Here is a 23,724-nt window from a genome sequence, read left to right on the forward strand (position 1 = left end):
GGGTATACAGATTTCATGCGTACTCCATTCTTTTCACTATTTATAAGCTATATTTTTACTAAGAATATCTTCTTCGATAAAATACTTACTTTTTGAGTTATTTGCGAAAAACCGTCTAAAACATGTTTTTTGTTGTTAAAAATGAATATATTCACTCGCAAATAACTCTATATTTTTCACCCCCGAGAAGGGGTATTCCCCTCCATTTTTGTAAAATGGAGGGTGTGTAGAGTAGTTAACTTTTTCTTATACAGGGTGGTGAATCGTCAAACGGGCCATAGGAAACTCAATGGGAAATTCTAAACTGTTGAATTCCTGCTTCCCTAAATATTTTACATCAAAAGTCATGGGAAACTATTTGTAGAGGACTGAAATCTGTATCGAACACAAATGTTAAAATTGTCCTACGAATTAAACGTACTCCAAAATTTTGCAAAAATATAATACATTTTTCAGGCTACCCCTAAAAGTCAGGCCACACGTATTGCAAGAATATATTATGACATAATGTTGCGTTTGGGCATATTGACGTTTCTGATATTTGACAATTATTTGAATTGCCAAAATATTATTTATTTTGTGATTTATTGTTTAAAAAATAAAGTTGATTCAAAAATGTACTCAGTTGAGGAGAAATTAGAAATAATAAAACTGCTATATTTAGGCAATAGTGCGCGAACTGTCAGATCTTTATTTAGTGTAAAATATCCCGATAGACCAATTCCAAGTCATTCAACAATTCAAAGGATTTTACAAAATTTTGAAAATACTGGAACCCTGATTTCTAAGTGTACCTGTATAAACAATTTTGCTGAGGTACCAAGAAATTTAGAAAATCAAAATGAAATAAATGTATTAACAGCGGTAGTAGAAAATCCTAAAATAAGTTCTCGGACTATTGCAGACCAGTTTAATATTCATAATTCCACGGCATTAAAAATTTTGAAAAAGAATAAATTCCGTTCTTATAAATTTCAACGTCATCAAGAACTAAGACAAGGAGATGCTGAGAGACGAGGGGAATTTTGTTTTGAACTTTTAGAGAAGGCTAATGCAGACAGACAATTTTTAAAAAACATTTTGTTTAGTGATGAATGTACATTTACATTGAATAATGAACCAAATGTTCAAAATTATAGTGTTTGGTCGACAAGAAAGCCTGAAAACATTATTGAAAGCCATACCCAATACCGTCGAAAAATAAATGTCTGGTTGGGAATATTTAGACACAATATTATTGGGCCATTTTTCTACGAGGAAAATTTAAATTCAGAAAAGTTCTTAGACTTGCTACAAGAAAAGATTTTACCGAGACTTGCAGAAGTAGCTCCAGATGAAGAAGAAATTTGGTTTCAAATGGATGGATGCCCTGCGCACAATAACCGTGAGGTTAAAGAATTCCTTAAAAACAGCTTTAATAATTGTTTGATTGGACCTAATTGTAACATTAAGTGGCCTCCGAGATCGGGAGATCTAGCTCCAAACGATTATTTTATCTGGGGCTATCTAAAATCAAAAATTTATTCTGATCAAAAATTTACCGATATTGAAGCATTAAAAATTAGAATTATTGAAGAGTGTGCAAAAATAACGCCACGCGTTCTAGCTAATGTTAGACGAGAATTTTACGATAGATTGGGATACTGTTTAGTACAAAATGGCGGATTGTTTGAACATTTATTATAGTTTTATGTTTAGAAATTATCATAATTTATTTTTATTCGTTCCTTAAATAATAAAAATGTATAGTTACAATTTAGGAATAAGGATCACAGTAAAATTATATTGAAATTCTTTGAATTGTTGTTTAACCTGGAATTGAATTGGAGTGTATCATTATGTTAAATAAAATCTGGCAGTGCTCGCACTATTGCCTGAATTAAACATTGCGATTTTTCGTCAACTGAGTAGGTACATTTCATTAACTTTACTTTATAAACAATAGAATTTATTATCTAAAAAATGTAATTATCTAAACAATACAATTTACTGTTTACAAAGTAATATTTATTGTTTACTAGTGTAGTAGTAGTATTTTTAATAAAATTTATTGTTTATAAATATTTAATCATAAAATAAAAATATTGACAATTCAAATTGTCACACATCGTACATCAATATCATCAAACGCAACACATCATAAACATTCATGCACTACGTGTGGCCTGACTTTTAGGGGTGGCCTGAAAAATGTATTATATTTTTGCAAAATTTTGGAGTACATTTAGTTCCTAGAACAATTTTAACACGTGTTTTCGATACAGATTTCAGTTCCCTACAAATAGTTTCCCATGACTTTTGATGTAAAATACTTAGGGAAGCAGGAATTCAACAGTTTAGAATTTTACATTGAGTTTCCTATAGCCCGTTTTCCGATTCACCACCCGGTATAATAATAGACAATTTCAACTACCTATTCCCAAATTTTCATCCTTCCTTTATTTTTTTTTGGGTCAGATCGGGCTATGTATCAATTTGAAACGATAAAAAATGACCTACAGTATCATACGCAAAGCATGCGAAACATGGGTGCTGAAAAGTCAGAAACAGACCTTTTAGAAAGATTGCAGAGAAAAATGCTAAGAGCAATATAATATGGAGGTGCGAAAATAGATCAGTGGAGAAGAAGAACCAAGAAAGAACTGGAAGAACTGTATAAAGAGCCAACGATAACGATGACGATCAAAGCACAGAGAATAATATTTGGGGCAAATCGAAAGAATGAGAAGTAAAAGAATGCCAAAATGGTACTCTTACGTAGACCATAACAAAAGAGAAGGAAAGGCAGGCCAAGAGAAAGATGGGAGGACAGTGTGTACGAAGACCTGAAGAAAAGTAACATTGAGAGATGGAAACAACTAGCATTGAACTGAAGGAGAGGGAAGTAGGTGGTGAAAGATTGTATAAATGGACTGAATTGTAATTATATAAAATTTATAAGACTAAAATAAAATGTAGTCAGAAATGTAAACGTTTTATTCCTAGCCCAACAAGGAATATTGAGCTTAATAAATAATAAAAAATGTAGTTTTATATCGTAAAATATTTGGAAAAAGTTCTTCATTTTATATTTACTATCCACATTTGCGGATACGTGCTGTCGTGCACGGATGGGTGCTGTCGCCACAATTATTCAATGTGTACTCCCAACTAATATTTCAGGAGGCACTATGGGAAAGAATTGAAGGTGTAAGGATTGGAGGGAGCATCATTAATAACATAAGATTTGCAGACGATACCGCAATCATGGCAGAGAATATAGACAATTTACAAATTCTCCTATATATCATTAACAAAGAAAGCAAAAAGATGGGACTAACAATGAATATAAATAAAACCACATTAATGGTGATCTCAAAAAACCCTGTTGACAACATACATCTGACATTGGAGGTAAACCGATAGAAAGAACCGAGAGGTATAAATACCTAGGAGCAATTATAAATTCACAATTAGATCAAGATGAGGAAATAAAGGTGAGAATAGAAATAGCTCAAAAAGGATTTATAAAATTCAAGTTAATAGAGAGATATTGCTGAGCCTTTTTTGCACTTGCTGTATTACAGCACGCGTTATTTTGACAGTAGAGCATGCGCAGATGTGATATCTGGCTTACGCTGCGTTATTGGAAATACGGCCTGCCGTTATTAGGGGAGTCGTTACGCTGTGCGGTATTCGTTGCGCTATTTTCTTTTCAGGTTATGTTTGTTGTTTATGTTTCATTTAAACCAAATTTATTCGTAATAATTTGCTAAAATGGGTACCTCAGACAGTAGCAAACGAATTAGATTTACGTCTGATGACGATTTGTGTTTATTAAAACAAGTTTTATGTCAAAATCCATTGACTTCTCCAGAAAATTGGACGTTAGTTCAGGAAAACATGAAGAGTGCAACAGGAAAATCTTTTATTTGTAAGAACATTCAAGGATCATTTATTTCTCTTGCTCGATATTTGGAAGAAAATACAAACCTTTCTTCCATCTAAATTCTGGATTTTGAGTACAAATTAGATAAACAACTAATCTTAATCTAGCCGTAAAATACCGCAACTAAAATGTTGAGCAATATCTGCATTTATGAAACGTCTGAGAAATGTCATTTCTGTCAAAATAGCGCGGTGTAAATAACGCAACGTAGGCTGTGTTAAATTTGCAATATCTCTCTATTGTTTACAAATAAGAAATTGAGTATGGACATTAGATTGAGGTTCGTCGAATGTTATGTTTGGTCGCAACTACTATATGGGGTAGAAGCTTGGAATCTAAAAGCACAATCCGTAAAAAAATTGGAGGCATTCGAGATGTGGCTGTATAGGCTTATTCTGAAAATTCCTTGGACTGCAAAAGTCTCAAACGAAGAATTGTTAAGAAGAATTGGACATGGCAGGAAGTTTATGAACACAATTAAAATAAGAAAAACATCGTATCTGGGCCACATACTTCGTAACTATAAATACTCTCTGCTACACGTCATCATGCAAGGAAGAGTAGCGGGGAAAAAGTTTTGGGAAGAAAGAAGAAATCCTGGCTGAGGAATATCAGAGATTGGACTAACCTCAGTGTTGAACAGATATTTCACTTTGCAAAAGACAGAGAAGCGTTTAAAAAGGTGATCGCCAACCTTGGTTAGAAGACGGCATAAGAAGAAGAAGAAGATCCGCATTTACACATCATTTTTACTGTCAACGTCCGGTGTTGAGTGTCAGTTGTCAGTTGAAGGGTACAGGTTCATATATCGCCGAATTATTTTTGTTTGAAAAACCGTCCATATAGCGGAGGTGCCCGGCAAAGGGAGGTGTCTGTTAAGAGAGAGTTTACTGTATTTCATATTATTACTAGAATTTATTACTTTATTAGAGCTATTTATCACTTTTAATTCATTGTTTCAATTTTTTTGTGTGTTTTTATACTTTTACTTACTTCCGAAGTAACAATCACTAAAATTGACTTTTCAGCCTAGGTCCAAAATACATATACGCGATTTTTGGCAATTTCGTGAAATGAAAATACTTACCTAAATTTATTTTTTAATAAGGTTTTTAAAAAATAATTTATATTATTTAATGGACACTTTGAATTTTGTACATGTATAATATACTAATTATAGAGATAATATATTTAATTTAACGCTAACTATGAAAGTAAATCAGATCTGCTATTACTCATATTTAAATAACAGCTGCACAAAATACTACGACCGCAAATCTATAACAATGAAATGTCTGGCGTCTGGGAACGTTTGCACAGCGTTGCCAAATAACGGAAGTCACAACGAGCGGTGTGGTATACGGAAGTCCCTACGCGTTGTGTATATCACGTGCATTCTCGTACGGGAGCGACACTAGCGCTGATGATATACCGTCGTACTAAAATCTGATCTTATGAGTATATTAGATACGATGTGACTTCTAGTGAAATTTTTGATATAAGCCTTCTAATACCATCTAGTAGCCAAATTCGTAAAAATTTAGGCAAAACGTTGTGACTTCCGAAATCGGAAGTCATAACGGTATATATGAAGTGACAACGTATTACGAGTATCTACTTTGGAAGTTACATGGATACATGTATCAATATATATATATATATATATATATATATATATATATATATATATATATATATATATATATATATATACACTCACAGACAAAAATATTGCATATTTTATTTTTGAAGTATATCTTTTTCCTTTTAAAAAGTTTTGTAATTTTTGTTGCTAAATAAGTTGAGCTGGACTATCCTACGTATATTTACTCATATTGTCAAGTAACTTGCATATTGCAGAGTCACATAAATTAATAAAATAGTTTGATTTTGCTTATAATATTTAATTAGAAAAAGAAACAATAACTACAACCGAACAATTTTTTACGGCAATATTGTAACAATTTAGTACCTAGTATTTCCTCCTATACCTCTAGTAATTGCCTGCATCCTTGTAGGCATGCTCCGTAGAATATCTTGGATGGTTTCTTACAGAAGTCGATTCCATTCTCCCTGTGCATCAATTCTTAATTCTGCAATTGAGTTTGGAGCTGGATTTCTTGCTCGTATACGTCCTTTTAGGATGTCCCTCATGTGTTCTATGGGATTTGCATCGGGGCTCATTGGTGGCCAGTCTAGAGCCTCAACCCCAACATTCTCAAAATATTGTATAACTGTTCCTGCGGTATGTGCACGAGCATTATCATGCATTAGCACAAAGTTATCATACCCAATGAAGCAGGCACAAAGAAAAACATGCTCTTCAATGATGTTCGGTATGTACCAGTCAGTATTTATTCAAATATTCACCTCAATAAGCTCGGTATGACTCTCCCAACTAATGCCACCCCATATCATTATGCAACCGTCACCATAACTAACATTTTGTACAAGATATCATTCTGCGAAACGTTCCCCAGACCTTCTGTATACTCGATCACGTCCATCTGGCTTCCATAATTGTATCCTCGTTTTATCTGTGAAAATAACTCTTCTCCATTGATGTCCGTTCCAGTTAACGTTGGCTCTTGCAAAGTGCAACCTTTGAATTTTATGCCGTGGTAGAAGAAGTGGAACTCTGGCAGGCCGTTTTTGATTTAAAACAACCTCTTTAAGTGTTCGAGTCACAGTTTTGACACTTACATTAACTGGTCTTGTGATCAGTAATTTATTTTTAAGATGGGAAGCTGTAAGTGTACGATTTCGCAAAGATTTAAGTTTTAAATATTGATTATCTCTTCGAGTTGTACATCTTTATCATCCTTGACCAGGTCACCGTTTGTATTTCCCAGCCTCATTGTATCGCTTTACTATACGAGAAACAGTCTACTGATGGATATTCGCTATCCACGCAATATCTTCTTATCTATAACCCTCAATTCTTAAAGTAACAATTCTAGCACACACTAACTCGCTTAAATGTGCATATCAGCAAGAAAACAGCAGAATCGAAAAATAAAACTCTCCAACTGACATATTGTAACTGACATTTAAACAAAACAAGAATTGTCAAGTCGTCAAAGCACACTTTCCATACTATGCAATATTTATTAATTTGTTACATTATTGCATATTCGGTTATAAAGACAATGTTTAACCATTTATTGATCTCTAATAAATTAAAATACCTTAAATAAATAAAAAAATAAAATAAATAGATAAAAAAATAAATAAAAAAAATACTTAACATTTCCAAGATAGAAAATAAATTAATAATAACGATTGAAGATGAAATATGCAATATTTTTGTCCGTGAGTATATATATATATACAGTATGTCCCTGTAAGTTGTATCCATATGGAAAACTTTTTTATTATTCATTTTACGAAAAAAAGTTATTCTTCATAAAAAGCTCTGCATGTTCCAAAACCTAAGATTCAACCATCAGATATAAAATTTTATGAATATTATACGAGGTATGTCAAAAAGTTAGAATTTCACTCAAGAGTAAAGTAGCTTTATTTTTCACAATATTGAAAATTGCTATTATGAAAAGTTGTTTGGAATTAAAAACTATATTCTTATATGCAATTACATCCTTCTAATTGAAAAATTATGGATAACTATCATTATTTTCAGTTATTTCAATTCTGATAACCCTTTTATTATTAATTTTACGAAGAAAAGTGATTCTTAATAAAAAGTTCTGCATGGCCTGAAACCTAAAATACAACCATCTTATGTCAAATTTTATCAATTTTATACAAGGTATGTCAAAAAATATGAATTTGGCTCAAGAGTAAAATACCTTTATTTTTCACAATATCGAAAATTGTTATTATGAATAATTATTAGGAATTAAAAACCATGTTTCAGTATGTAATTACATCCTTCTAATTGAAATATTTTGAACTAAAAAGGTACTTTACTTTTGATCTAAATTTATCTTTTTTGATATACCTCGTATAAAATTGACATAAGATGGTTGTATTTTAGGTTTTAGAGTATTTTAGACCATGCCTTTTAGACCCTTTTTATTAAGAATCACTTTTTTCGTAAAATTAATAATAAAAGAGTTATTAGAATTAAAATTACTGAAAATAATGTTAGGTATCCATAATTTTTCAAAAAAAAAATTTTCAATTAGAAGGATGAAATTGCATATTAGAATATAGTTTTTATTTCCAAACAACTTTTCATAATAGCAATTTTCAATATTGTGAAAAATAAAGCTACTTTACTCTTGAGTGAAATTCAAACTTTTTGACATACCTCGTATAATATTTATAAAATTTTATATCTGATGGTTGAATCTTAGGTTTTGGACCATGCAGAGCTTTTTATGAAGAATAACTTTTTTTCGTAAAATTAATAATAAAAAAGTTTTCCATATGGATACAACTTACAGGGACATACTGTATATATATACATATATGTCTTTTTGACATATTTCAAAATTAATTTACGTTTACAATTTATATTTTTTAGAAAGAATTTTTATGTTTTTAATAAGTATGTTAGTTATTTTGTAAACCACGAGCAATTGTCTTGATAAAGGAAATAAATTGTCCGAAAGCTCGACAAAAGTTCAAAGTGTTTCTCTTTTAATCAGCCCAAAACACATTGACTGCATTCCCCAAAATTATTCATTTTATATATATATATATATATATATATATATATATATATATATATATATATATATATATATTTTTACCAATGTTTCTTGGGTTTAGGTTCATAAAAAAAGCTGGTCTAGGATGTTATGACCATATTTATTGATATATTATCCGACGTTTCGGCAGGAAATCCATGCCTTTTTCAAGGATTGACTAAAACAACATTTATTGAAAGCTACAATACAATTTAAAAGAAAATCGACTTACCATGCAATCGTAAATTTAGTTTTGAAACAAGTACACAAATAGACGTCACAATTAAAACAATGTTAAAATGTTAAAGCATAGGAACGGACCCACTAAGTCATTGCGTTAAGAGAGTAATGAACTGTGTCAAAAATTATTATGGTGTTTATTGATGTTTGATTTTATGTTAAGTCAAAATAGTTGTCTTCGTCTCATAGGCGTGCTGAAATATTATATACATAGTTAATTTTAGATTAAGTTGAAATATACCCTATTAAGGTTTTTGACATCCCGTTTATCATTGACAGCTTTGTTATTTTTTTTAATTTCTATGGACTCTAGCAGTTCCCTCTTCTTTTTGTTGGGTTCACTTTTTAGGATTTTAGTTTTATCGAAATCAAATTTGTGTTTCTTTTCGTTTTCATGTTTTGTGAGGGCTGTAGTGTTATTTTTGTCATATTTGTGAGACCGAATTCTAGAGTTTAGTAGCTGGCTGGTTTGTCCGATATATACCCCATCGCAATTTGAACAAGGAATTTCATATACAACATGTGATTTTTTTGATTGCGGGGTTTTAGTTTTAAGTTTAGTAAAATTCCTTTTCAAGAGATTATATCCTTTGTGAGCAACTGTAATGTTATGCTTGGCTAGGAGATTCGAAAGTTGTTCAGATAACCCTTGTATGTAAGGCAAAGACATATATTTCTTCTTTTCCTTGTTATTTTTGTTGTTGTTTTTGTTATTGTAAAATGTATGTAGTCGTGACTTGAAGGTGTTTTCAATGAGGTGATGTGGGTATGAATTAAGTGTTAGTGCTGTTTTTGCTTTTTTTATAGCATGAACCTCATTGAAAACACCTTCAAGTCACGACTACATACATTTTACAATAACAAAAACAACAACAAAAATAACAAGGAAAAGAAGAAATATATGTCTTTGCCTTACATACAAGGGTTATCTGAACAACTTTCGAATCTCCTAGCCAAGCATAACATTACAGTTGCTCACAAAGGATATAATCTCTTGAAAAGGAATTTTACTAAACTTAAAACTAAAACCCCGCAATCAAAAAAATCACATGTTGTATATGAAATTCCTTGTTCAAATTGCGATGGGGTATATATCGGACAAACCAGCCAGCTACTAAACTCTAGAATTCGGTCTCACAAATATGACAAAAATAACACTACAGCCCTCACAAAACATGAAAACGAAAAGAAACACAAATTTGATTTCGATAAAACTAAAATCCTAAAAAGTGAACCCAACAAAAAGAAGAGGGAACTGCTAGAGTCCATAGAAATTAAAAAAAATAACAAAGCTGTCAATGATAAACGGGATGTCAAAAACCTTAATAGGGTATATTTCAACTTAATCTAAAATTAACTATGTATATAATATTTCAGCACGCCTATGAGACGAAGACAACTATTTTGACTTAACATAAAATCAAACATCAATAAACACCATAATAATTTTTGACACAGTTCATTACTCTCTTAACGCAATGACTTAGTGGGTCCGTTCCTATGCTTTAACATTTTAACATTGTTTTAATTGTGACGTCTATTTGTGTACTTGTTTCAAAACTAAATTTACGATTGCATGGTAAGTCGATTTTCTTTTAAATTGTATTGTAGCTTTCAATAAATGTTGTTTTAGTCAATCCTTGAAAAAGGCATGGATTTCCTGCCGAAACGTCGGATAATATATCAATAAATATGGTCATAACATCCTAGACCAGCTTTTTTTATGAACCTAAACCCAAGAAACATTGGTAAAAAAATATATCAAGGTTCAAGAATTAAACTCAAACTATATATATATATATATATATATATATATATATATATATATATAATGAATAATTTTGGGGAATGCAGTCAATGTGTTTTGGGCTGATTAGAAGAGAAACACTTTGAACTTTTGTCGAGCTTTCGGACAATTTATTTCCTTTATCAAGACAATTTAAAGTAGTCTAACTACATTTGATTAATGTCCTTTTGACATATTTCAAAATTAATTTACGTTTACAATTTATATTTTTTAGAAAGAATTTTTATGTTTTTTATAAGTATGTTAGTTATTTTGTAAACCACGAGCAGTAAGTTGTTATTTTTCTAGTTTTCATCTAAATTTAAACATTTGTATTTTTAGATTGTCTTGATAAAGGAAATAAATTGTCCGAAAGCTCGACAAAAGTTCAAAGTGTTTCTCTTCTAATCAGCCCAAAACACATTGACTGCATTCCCCAAAATTATTCATTTTGTATTATTAACAGTCACTACATATTAATAATCATATATATATATATATATATATATATATATATATATACATCATGTTACCATTACTGCGTCCGTATAACAAAGCGATCTTATTGCGTCTCCTGGAAATACAAGGAAAATTGATAATTTTCCGACGAATATTGGTTTAAAATTTAATTTCTAATATGGAACTATACTTTGTTTTATTATATTTTAATTTTTTAAATATTCGAATTTTCGTTTATTTTAAACCATTATTGCATCTTTATAACAGGCGGCTTTGTTAACTCCGTATATACCTCCAACCATACACAGTTGCGTCCATTCAATGTTGCCAAACTGAAGGACGCACTAATATTTAGAAATACATTATACATAAAATGAAACAAAAAATATATTAAATTACCTACCGGTATTTGAGCTTCGTAGCGAAATTGTAATACGAGTTGGAATTTTCGAACTGCTTGTTATATTCAATTATGATATCTATACAATTTTGATACAATTGTGATATCTACATATAAAAATGATCCTTATTTATTGAGAACGTATTAAGTAATATTTCATTTATTTATAGTTTTATATAGTAAACTCTCTCTTAACGGACACCTTTCTTCGCCGGACACCTCCTCTATACGGACGATTTTTAAAACAAAAATCATTCGGCGATATGCGAACTTGTACTCTTTAACTCCCTTCAACGGCCTGTGCAAATGCGGACAGCAAATGGAAAAATAAAAATTTTTATCCAAATATTTTACATTCTAATGTTATATAATAAAGCTACCTATACTAAATTTACAATCAAGATGCAGTAGAATTAAACAAACCAAGACACGTTAAATTCTACTAGGAGCACTCCAGAATCATAATTTACAATGTATATACATTGTAAATCCCAAATCATGATTTCCAAAATTTATACATTGTAAATTACGATTCGGGAGTGCTCCTAGTAGCATTTAACGTGTCTTGGTTTGTTTATTTCTACTGCATCTTGATTGTAAATTTAGTATAAATTTATTATTTCAAATCAATACAGATGTCCATGAGATGGGTGATATTTGATATAACTGTTTACGTTAGCGGCACCAAGTAATAAAAGTTTGATATTTCCACTTTACATTAACAAACTGTAAGCAAAGCAAGCAAAATAATACATTTTACTAATGTCCTGTGTGTGACCGATGACGCGAATGCCGATGCCAGGAACATTAAATTTTATGATGAAGTTATTGTATTTTATTATATTAATTTTAACGGAAATATCAGATGAAGCAAAATATTCAAAAACTCAACTTAATTTTTGTTACTTTCGGATTAAATTTCGTAATAGATTTTATCTGAATATCGACCTATGTAAAATTAGTAAAACTGAAATAATTTTAGTTCTGAAGGTTTTGCAACGTAAATAATATGGCGTCCACCAAAAGGAAGTTTTTAGGTTTGAAAGAAAAAGTCGATATGGTTCATTATGCAGAGATGCATAAGTTAAGTGTTAGAAAGTTAGCAGAAAAATTTGGAATTGGAAAAACTCAAGCTAGTGAAATTTTGAAACATGTGATTAAATTAATTAATTTTCTGAGAGCGGAAACCTGGAAGCGAAAATAAAATTTTTGAAAACGTAGGGTGCTGCATGAGACCAAATTGTTTTCGTTTTCGATTGGTTTTGTAAAGTGAGGTCTAAAAATATTCCTGTTTGTGGTAAAATTATTCAAGAAAAATCATTAGAAGTTGCAAAGGAACTAAGTCTCGATATTATGAAAGCTTCTGGCGGATGGCTCGAGAAATTTTGTAAGCGTCATAATATTTCCTTGAAATCCATATGTGCGTAAGCAGCTGCTGTAGATTTATTAGTGGTTTCTGACTGGAAAGAGAAACTGCTCGCTCTCTCTCCGCGAGACATTTTTAACGCAGATGAGACGGGATTATTTTTTAGAGCATTACCCAACAAAACTTATACCTAAAAGGAGAAAGATGCACTGCAAATAAGGCTTCCAAAGAAAGAGTCACAATACTATTTTGCACCAACATAATAGGGGACAAAGAAAGGCCACTCAGTAATTGGAAAAAGTAAAAAGCCCCGTTGTTTCAAGGTTTCACACATAGAAAAATTACCTATCGAATGGTATAGCCATAAGAAGTCGTGGATGACAAGGGAAATCATGACAGACTGGCTAAATAAATTTGATAGAAGAATGCAGAGAGAAAATCGAAAAGTTCTTTTGTTTCTAGACAATGGTACGTCTCATCCACAACTTGTTTTATCCAATGTTAAAATAATATTTCTACCACCAAATACTACATCAGAATACAACCCCTGGATCAATGGATTATAAAATGTTTTACAACATACTGCCGACAATTTTTGATTTTAAGGCTACTGTCGTCAATGGACGAATATGATTCTACAAAGGAGATTAAAAAGTCTATAAATATTACCAACTTCTTAATTTGGACCGTAAGTGCATGGAAGCAAGTGCAACCGAAAACAATTAATAATTGCATCTAGAGATAAACTGAAAATTGTGTTAACAGAATCATTTGTGTAATAAATTATTCTGAATTTTTCGAATTATACAGAAAAAAGACAAAAATATATAAGGCAGTAAAATTCCATGCTTCGGAAAGGGAGAACGGCTATTCATCTATGGGAAAAAAATTTGATAGAAATGCTCTCATAGCGTAACAAAATTTATATATATATTTAGGTATATACATAGGTACTTCTTGTTGTGAACATTAACAATACAAAAATAAAATGCATAAATAGACCTAAACTTTTTTTTCTGAACATATTTAAAAACAGGAACAATTTAATAATTTATTTGATAAGCAGTAATCAGATTGTAGGTATAATTATGAACAGAAGATAAAGTAATTTAAATGAGGTTCTTTCATTCTACCATACCTAACCTGAAGCTAAACTAAGGATTTTAAATAAATAGCCATAAAAAAATGAAACATGACCACATATAAAATCACCCTCTGGGATGTCTTAGAAACCAAATGATATACAATATTAAACTCAACTCCACCATTTAAGGAAATACTAAAAAAATACTAAAGCAGATTTTAATTATTTTCTTACTTGTCTTTATATGCATTTTGTATAAAAATTTTGATTTTTAACCAATCTTTGTTGTATATTATTTTTTTAAACTTTTACTTAAACTCATCACACTCTAGTCTTTTAGGGGCTTTCTTTACTTTAATATGATTTTTAAAGTACTTTAATGTTACTTCCTTCTGTTCTTTAGTCCACGGGACGACTTTCCTAATAATTTTCTTTTTTAATTTGGGTGCAATTGTTTTAATTAGTGTATTATCTGCATTGCTATTACTGGTCGACATTTCGGTACCCTTGCTATTTACTAAATCATCCAACATATCATTTTCACCCTCATCACTCTCATGATAATTAAGTTCCAGAAGATTTTCTTCCGTATTGTCATCTCCTATGTCATCTATAGATTTTTCTTTGTATTGGTCTGCTCCGCCTTTTTCCATAACCATCAACAGCTTGGAGATTTTAGCTGTTGGGTAAACATCATCTGGGAGGCGATAGGAACTTCGATGAACACAGGATGTATGACCCAGAAAGGCTCTCTTCAAACATCAATGAAATATCGAATCAAATGAGCAATCTAATCAAAAGTCTATCTACCATAACAACGAAAAAAGAGGTATTGAAGAAAAATACATGTTATGCCACCTCAAGTACCCAAACTGAAGAGCCGCAACATTTCGAAGAAAGTCCAGAGCAAAAGTCAAAAATTACAGAAGATAAGTGTCACTTTGTAGTTATTAGTAACTTGAGCCCAATATACACCCCTATACAAGTGGTTCACTATATTAAAGAGAAGCTAGGTGTCAAGGAATATATATAAGACGTTATATCCTCCTTAAAGACGCTGACACAACAACTGGTTCTTCATTCAAAATAGGTATAAAATCTAGAACATCTATTAACCTATTACTTAATAAGGGCATTTGGCCACCTGGTGTAAACATTAAATGGTCTATCGAATCTTCATATTTCGAACCAACGCTTTCATCTGGGTCACATAAAAATCCGAAGAATATCAGAAGAGGTATTAGCCTGGAAAATTCAAATAGCAGTTTATGCAACAACAAAGATGAAGTTCAGAGCACAAACATACATACAGACAAACAGGCCATCGAAATTTGCAAAACCAAGAATCCGTTCCATACCCATATTAATTTCACTAAGAAAGATACTTTAGAACCATCTACTAATCTGGATCCATTGACCTCACCAAGAGTTAGATTAACCAATAACTCTAATAGTCGATATCTGTTAGCCAGATTAAGGGAACCGGATATCTTAAAGGCCATTAAACTTCATCTTGCTTTTCTACACGACCAACCTGCATTAGTATTTTATGATGGGTATACCAACACAAGTGTTAAACTGTTTCTGGCTTCCGAAGGACTTCCTACAAAGAGTGAAGATCTATGAAAAATTCTTCTAGATTTTAATAATGCTTATGGAATTGGTGCAGATGAGGTAGACGCTGATCTTGCTGCTTTTAGGTCTTTTCTAACTTCGGAAAGAATTATTCACCTGCAAAAATCAAGGGAATGCCACCGAAACTACTATTCCGCTGCCTCTCCAAGACGAAATTTTTAAACATCACGACGTGTTCTGGGGGACTGGAATCCTCAAATAATTTTAGTGATAACAAATTTAGCATTGTTCTGATTAATATTCGTTCTATAAGATATAAAACTGATGAATTATTTCTGTTTCTAGAGGAATTAGGGTTTCCATCGATAGTTGCGGTTACTGAGCACTGGCTTGAAGTCAACGAGCCTTTTTTTGTAGAAAAATATTCCACTATTGCTAGGTATGACCGTCTAAGTTCAGCTCATGGAGGCACCCAAATTCTTTCTACAAATAATGATTTTTCTCTGGTAACAAACTATGACTTTTTATTAAGTGAAGCATTCTTTGAGTTTTCCTTAGTTTACAGTAAGAACCTTAATCTTTATATTATTTGCATTTATAGATCACCTGACTCTTCCGTGGAACTATTATTTCAGAACCTGCTAAATTTGTTAGATGACCTGCCTCATAAAAGCAGAAAAATTCAATGCGGTGACTTTAATATTAATTATCCTGCTACTTGTGCTACACAAATATCCCTGGTCAACATATTTGAATCACATGGTCTATCAAAGCACATTAATTCTCCTACAAGAATTACAAAAACTTCATCTACCATAATTGATTATATTGTCTCAGATTTCTCACCCCGTGATGTCTGCGCTACAACTGTTAATGCGGGACTATCTGATCATGAAGCGGTTTATACGAAGTTTATAACATCTTTAGCAAGTCCTCCTCGAAAACTCGACGTTAAGCAGGATTTTTTCCGGTCGGAACTTTCTTAAATTCCAAAATTTATGCTTAACCTCTGAGTGGCATTTTCCTTCTATGGACGTCAATTATAATTTCAGTGATTGGTTGAAAAAGCTTGTCTGTTTCTTCAATAAAGCATTTCCTTTAATCACAATTAAGCCAAAACATCGCAAACCCTGGACTACCAAAGGTGTCCGCATATCAGCCAAAAATATGCGTTCACTAGTCTACATCAAGAAATTTACTACCAACGTCTCTGTTACTGAATATATCACCAAGTACAGGGCAATCTATTTAAAACTTATAAAATCAGCTAAAAAATTTTACTATCAAAATCGTCTCAGAAGCTCTAAAAGTGTTGCAAAAGAAACTTGGTCCATAATAAACGATCTTCGAAATAAAACTCACACAACTCAAACATTTTCCCTTCCAGACACAAAAAAAATTAAATGAATACTTTGTTAATGTGAGTAAAAATATAACATCAACTATTGTGTCACAACAAAATCCCATTTCCTATCTCCCTAATTCAAGAAAGGTTTCGAATTCATTCTTTATAAGACCGGTTGATAAATCTGGCCTGATCCAAACAATCAATAGTATCAAAAGCAACTCTTCCTGTAGTACCGATGGACTATCCATAAAAATTTTCTCAAATCTCCCAGACAATGTGTTTGGAGTCCTCATCTCTCTAATTAATAATTCTTTTGAGAAAGGTAAATTTCCAGAGTGCCTAAAGACGGCCATCATTATTCCTCTTCATAAGGATGGTGAAAAATCTACTGCCTGCAATTATAGACCTATTGCATTACTACCGGTACTCTCCAAAATTATTGAGAGATTCATAAAAGCCCGACTTATTTCCTTTCTCGTTGATAACAAGATTTTATCACAAAATCAGTTCGGCTTTTTAAATAATAAATGTACCATCGATGCCATGTTTTCTGTACTACATGAGGTTTATCAAGCATTAAACAATAATCTGCACACTGCCACTGTTTTTTTGTGATTATGTCAAAGCTTTTGATCGTGTAAATCACGACATTTTGATAAAAAAAACTAGATTTCTATGGAATTCAAAGTATTTCTTTGAACTGGTTTCAATCTTACTTGGATAATAGGAAACAACGAGTTAGAGCAAATGATACAGACTCTAGTCTCAAAAATGTTGTATGTGGTTCACAAGGTTCATTATTGGGTCCTCTACTTTTCCTTATCTTTACTAATGACATCACTAGTTTAAAAAACGATGGAAAAGTTTTTCTTTTTGCTGACGATACCAGTATCACTTGGAGCAACTCAAATATCGCAACTCTTCATGCTACTATAACTTCTGATCTACTCACAATAAAATCCTGGTCCGATTCTAATTTACCCTCTTTTAACGTAGATTAGTAGCATTATCCTATAAAGGAACTCTTCAACCCTTACCTCTTTATAACAGCCAGATCAGTATCGTCGATTCTGTAAAGTTTCTTGGTATTTTTTTAGATAGCAACCTTAAATGGTCCCTTCATATCGATGTGTTAAGCAAGAAACTATCCTCAGCTTGCTTTGCAATAAGATCTGTTTCGAAGGAAATGAATTTAGCCTCTTCCAAAATAACATACTTTTCATTGTTCGAGTCCCATCTTCGATATGGTCTACCTTTTTGGGGTTCTGGTACAGCTGCCCAATCCGATGTTGTTTTGAAATTACAAAAAAGAGCAATAAGATATCTGTTTGGCCTCAGAAGAACAACACATTGCAGAAGCTACTTCAAAGGTCACAGGATTCTAACACTACCTTCTTTATATATTTTAGAAACTGTTTGTTTAATTCGTAAACATCTACATGTCTTTCCAGCAAGACCTAGACATGACTATTCCACCAGAAATTCTACCTTTGACATCTATTTACCGATCCCATCCAGTGAGTTAGTAAAGAAATCTATATTATATTCTGCAAGAAAACTATACAACCATCTCCCTCTGCAACTTAAAATGACAAAAGCCTATTTATCTGAAAGACCAATATTATTCAATAGCAGAGTTTCTTAACCAATAACTAAGAAATTACAGTATTCTTATGTATAAGTAGAATCTTAATCTACAGTGCGTCCATAAAGTAAGGCATAAATTCGTTATTTCGTAAACCGGCGACTTTGAGGAAAAATCCCGAAACAGGTCGATTTTTATTTTTAAATTACGATTTTTTGGCATATATATTATCCTCGTGACGTCATGCATCTGGGCGTGATGACGTAATCGATGATTTTTTTAAATGGGAATAGGGGTCATGTGATAGCTCATTTGAAAGGGTATTTAATTCTATATCCAATAATATAAACAATAACATAATTATTTATACAGAGTGTTCAAAAAACATTTTTTTAATTAAAATAAGTGAGACAAAAAGAAGAATATATGTAATTTATTTTAAATCAAAATGCATTTTACTACTGTCAGTAAAGAGAAAAAAATTTTATTTGACAAATAAACATTTGATTTTCGTTTAAACGAAATGTTCAAACTGCCAAGAGACAGGTGGGTGGCAGCTTTAACATTGAATTTAAGCGAAAAACAATATTTATTTGTCAAATAAACATGTTTTCCTGTTTTCTGACAACAGTAAAACGTATTTTGAATTAAATAAATTACATACATTCTTCTTTTTGTCTCAATTATTTTAATTAAAAAAATGTTTTTTTGAACACCCTGTATAAATAAATATGTTAATGTTTATATTAGTGAATAGAGAATTGAATACCCTTTCAAATGAGCTATCACATGACCCCTATTCTCATTTAAAAAAAATCATCGATTACGTCATCATTCCCAGATGGATGACGTCACTAGTATGATATATATGCCAAAAAATCGGAATTTAAAAATAAAAATCGACCTGTTTCGGGATTTTTCCTTAATGACGCCGGTTTACAAAATAATGAATTTATGCGTTACTTTATGGACGCACTGTATATTTGAGTGTCATATGCAGCAGCATAACTTATTAAATTTCTTAAGGTAGATTACGCAATTTGCAATTTTTTTTTAATTTTGCAATATATTGTTAGGGTACTGATTTTTATTTCACTTTATTATGTTTAATTTATATTGACGATTTGTATAATTTTAGTAAATTGTATTTATTATTGTTTTTATTTATGATTCTTGTAAGCTTTGTCTATAAAATTGTTAAATTGTTCATGACATCAAGGCATATTTCTATTCTATAACCTTGTTTTAGGCACTCATTTAATATTCGCTTCCCACGATTCATATTGATAGTAAACTGTTTTTAAGAAAACTATTTTCTTAAAAATCCACGTACAATACGGATCTCAAATATGTATATCTATTAAAGTAAAAATAGATAACAGAGTTGCCACATTTCGGAAGCAATAATATGCGTGCTTTGTCAAATGTATACTTGGAGTAGTATATTATCTTAGCGCCAACACGGAAAATCGATGAACTAACAATAAACTGGTTGCTAACATTATTGCGTCCTGATACAAAATTTAAATCATAAAATATATCTGTCATCTGATTATATGTTGCCAAATTGAAATTAAAAAGGAGAAGTTTGAATATTTTGTCAACTTACAGAGTAGCAATGATACTTGATAAACGACTGGAACAACGAAAATTATGGCTTGACATTATTGCGTCCGGTATACGGACGCAATAATTCGAAGGTATCAATAATGTATGTAATTGGGATGTTATCAGACGCAACAATGATAGAATGATGTATATATATATATATATATATATATATAAAGTAATTAGGTAATATTGACTGATACTATGTAGATTATAGTTTTGTTTTGGGGTTGCAGTCATTTATTTTTTAGGGGCAGGATAAGTAAAACTCTGTGTTATTACCTAGCTTTCGCAAAATATATTTGCTTCTTCAGGGTAAGCTGAAATGAGTATATTATAAATACAATGAAATTAAGTTAAAATACATTGTATAAAAAATAACAAAAAAGACTTACAACTTGAGGTTATTCCTAAACATTTTCACAAAACATAGTATATATATAATTCTTATTCTAATGTTATCTTTTTTGTTATTTTTTATACAATGTATTTTAACTTAATTTCATTGTATTTATAATATACTCATTTCAGCTTACCCTGAAGAAGCAAATATATTTTGCGAAAGCTAGGTAATAACACAGAGTTTTACTTATCCTGCCCCTAAAAAATAAATGACTGCAACCCCAAAACAAAACTATAATATATATATATATATATATATATATATAGTATTTTGTCCATTATTTTCTGTATTCTATGTTTGTGTTAGTATTGTTGAGGGTCATAAAGCTTTTAAATAATCTCAACGACTAGTAAGTTGAACTGACGAATTGTGATATTTTATAAAAATTTACATATTTCTTTTTATCTATATTACAGAGTCTTGAAAAAGGAATAAAACCATTCCGAAAGCTAGACAAAAAGTCAAAAGAGTGTTTCTTTAACATCCTGGCCAACCTTCTGACTGCAACCCTAATAAACTAGTTGTTTGTTTATATCGACAGTCACTAATATCCAGTATTTCTTGTATATATATATATATATATAAAGTAATTATATATATATATATATATATATATATATATATATAAAACAAATGAAATAGAGAATGTGGAAAAATCCCCTTACGAATAACTCACACATCCACTATTTCTGGCAGGGAAAATTTTTTCGAATAGAATCAAAGATCCAAACACCAGTTCTTAGAAATGTGTTTCGCCCTCTTCAACCTCCGTGATTTCGTACGAGTGGTCGTTAAACCAGTACCTGAGGATCTTTTGATCACTGAGTGTGTTTCAAAGATCTACATCTTTTGTTTTTTCATATATATATACATATATATATATATATATATATATATATATATATATATATATATATATATATATATATATATATATATATATAGTATATATATATATATTTATATATATATATATATATATATATATATTTATATATATATATATATATATATATATATATATATATATATATATATATATATATATATATATATATATATATATATATATATATATGAAACTTAAAGCTAAAATCAATATCAACAAAAGAATTAATATTAAAATTAAACTCACCAGGCTTCCGGGTTGAACCGCGTCGTTGGTTTCTAGGCCGAGCTTTCGACGTCCTCTCTGACGTCATCTTCAGGGCTTCCGGGGTCTCAGTCTCCTGAGGCTCCAGACACTACACTCACTACTCACTACTTCACTGCTCACTGCAATATTGTTGTTGCTGACGCTGGGGCGGTCATTTATACCGTGGACTGATGTGACTGACGTGGCGGAGTGGGAATTAGCGCGAAGACTATTTGGAGTGGCGCGAAGATTTTTGACGGCGGGAATTGTATTTGTAGATGGAGCGGACGATGTTTTCTTTAGGAGGGGTCTCCAAGTCGAAGGTAAACGGATGCCGTCATCTCTTTTATTGAGACAATTTGGCCGTTTTTCGATTTCTATGGCTTCTCGGATAATCCTTTGTTTATAGAAGCGGATGGGAGCTATGGTTCTGAAGTCTTCAAAGTCAATTTTGTGACCTGTATGAAGATGGTGTTGGCCTAGGGCTGAAACTGAATCGGAATTGCGAACAGATATGGAATGTTCATAAATCCTATTTTGGATTCTACGATTGGTTTGTCCTATGTAAGATCGGGGGCAGTCTGCACAAGGAATTTCATAAACCCCGTGTTGTTTATTTGGAATGTTGTCTTTGACGGATCGGACAAGAGATGAAAGTTTTTGTTGGGGGGTAAATACTGTTTTTATTCCTCGTGGTTTAAGAATTCTGTCGATTTTGTCAGTAACACCTTTGATATAGGGAAGAAAAGCTTTCGTATGATCAGGATCTGACTCTTTGGGTTGTGATTGAGCGGGAGATTGAAGTTTATGGATGCTCCTATCGATGTGATTTTCGCGGTAACCGTTTTGGATGAGGGCTTGTTTTAAAGAAGAGAGTTTAGTAGATCTACTTGCATCATCGGAAAGACTAATTGATCTGGAGACAAGAGCATTAATACTCTTGTCTCCAGATCAATCCGTCTTTCCGATGATGCAAGTAGATCTACTGAACTCTCTTCTTTAAAACAAGCCCTCATCCAAAACGGTTACCGCGAAAATCACATCGATAGGAGCATCCATAAACTTCAATCTCCCGCTCAATCACAACCCAAAGAGTCAGATCCTGATCATACGAAAGCTTTTCTTCCCTATATCAAAGGTGTTACTGACAAAATCGACAGAATTCTTAAACCACGAGGAATAAAAACAGTATTTACCCCCCAACAAAAACTTTCATCTCTTGTCCGATCCGTCAAAGACAACATTCCAAATAAACAACACGGGGTTTATGAAATTCCTTGTGCAGACTGCCCCCGATCTTACATAGGACAAACCAATCGTAGAATCCAAAATAGGATTTATGAACATTCCATATCTGTTCGCAATTCCGATTCAGTTTCAGCCCTAGGCCAACACCATCTTCATACAGGTCACAAAATTGACTTTGAACACTCCAGAACCATAGCTCCCATCCGCTTCTATAAATAAAGGATTATCCGAGAAGCCATAGAAATCGAAAAACGGCCAAATTGTCTCAATAAAAGAGATGACGGCATCCGTTTACCTTCGACTTGGAGACCCCTCCTAAAGAAAACATCGTCCGCTCCATCTACAAATACAATTCCCGCCGTCAAAAATCATCGCGCCACTCCAAATAGTCTTCGCGCTAATTAACACTCCGCCACCTCAGTCACATCAGTCCACGGTATAAATGACCGCCCCAGCGTCAGCAACAACAGTATTGCAGTGAGTAGTGAAGTAGTGAGTAGTGAGTGTAGTGTCTGGAGCCTCAGGAGACTGAGACCCCGGAAGCCCTGAAGATGAGGTCAGAGAGGACGTCGAAAGCTCGGCCTAGAAACCAACGACGCGGTTCAACCCGGAAGCCTGGTGAGTTTAATTTTAATATTAATTCTTTTGTTGATATTGATTTTAGCTTTAAGTTTCATTGTATTAACCGCGGAAACCTTTCCGAACATTATATATATATATATATATATATATATATATATATATATATAAAGTAGTTTGGTATTATTGACTGACAATATGTAGATACAAGTTTTTATTGAGGTTGCAGTCAGTGTAAGGAGCAGGATGAGAGAAACTCTTTGTTACAATCGAGCTTTCGCAAAATTTATTTGCTTCGTCAAGATTAGCTAAAATGAGTATATAA

General features: G+C 31.9%; 1 protein-coding gene across 2 annotated transcripts in view; it reads left to right on the top strand.

The window, feature by feature from the left end:
- Nucleotides 1-23,724, top strand: part of LOC126879649 (coiled-coil-helix-coiled-coil-helix domain-containing protein 10, mitochondrial) — a 104,060-nt gene that overhangs the window by 72,896 nt on the left and 7,440 nt on the right. The window contains exon 1 of one of the 2 annotated variants that reach the window (XM_050642836.1): nucleotides 6,047-6,264. The exons of the other annotated variant lie outside the window; for it this stretch is intronic. Within the exon in view, the coding sequence (XP_050498793.1) occupies nucleotides 6,072-6,264 (193 nt within the window). The 5' untranslated portion in view covers nucleotides 6,047-6,071. Of the gene's footprint in view, nucleotides 1-6,046; nucleotides 6,265-23,724 lie in introns of those variants that run through there. 2 annotated transcript variants of the gene reach the window in all.

Source organism: Diabrotica virgifera, chromosome 2 (genome assembly GCF_917563875.1).
Source record: "Diabrotica virgifera virgifera chromosome 2, PGI_DIABVI_V3a".
Classification (NCBI taxonomy): domain Eukaryota; kingdom Metazoa; phylum Arthropoda; class Insecta; order Coleoptera; family Chrysomelidae; genus Diabrotica; species Diabrotica virgifera.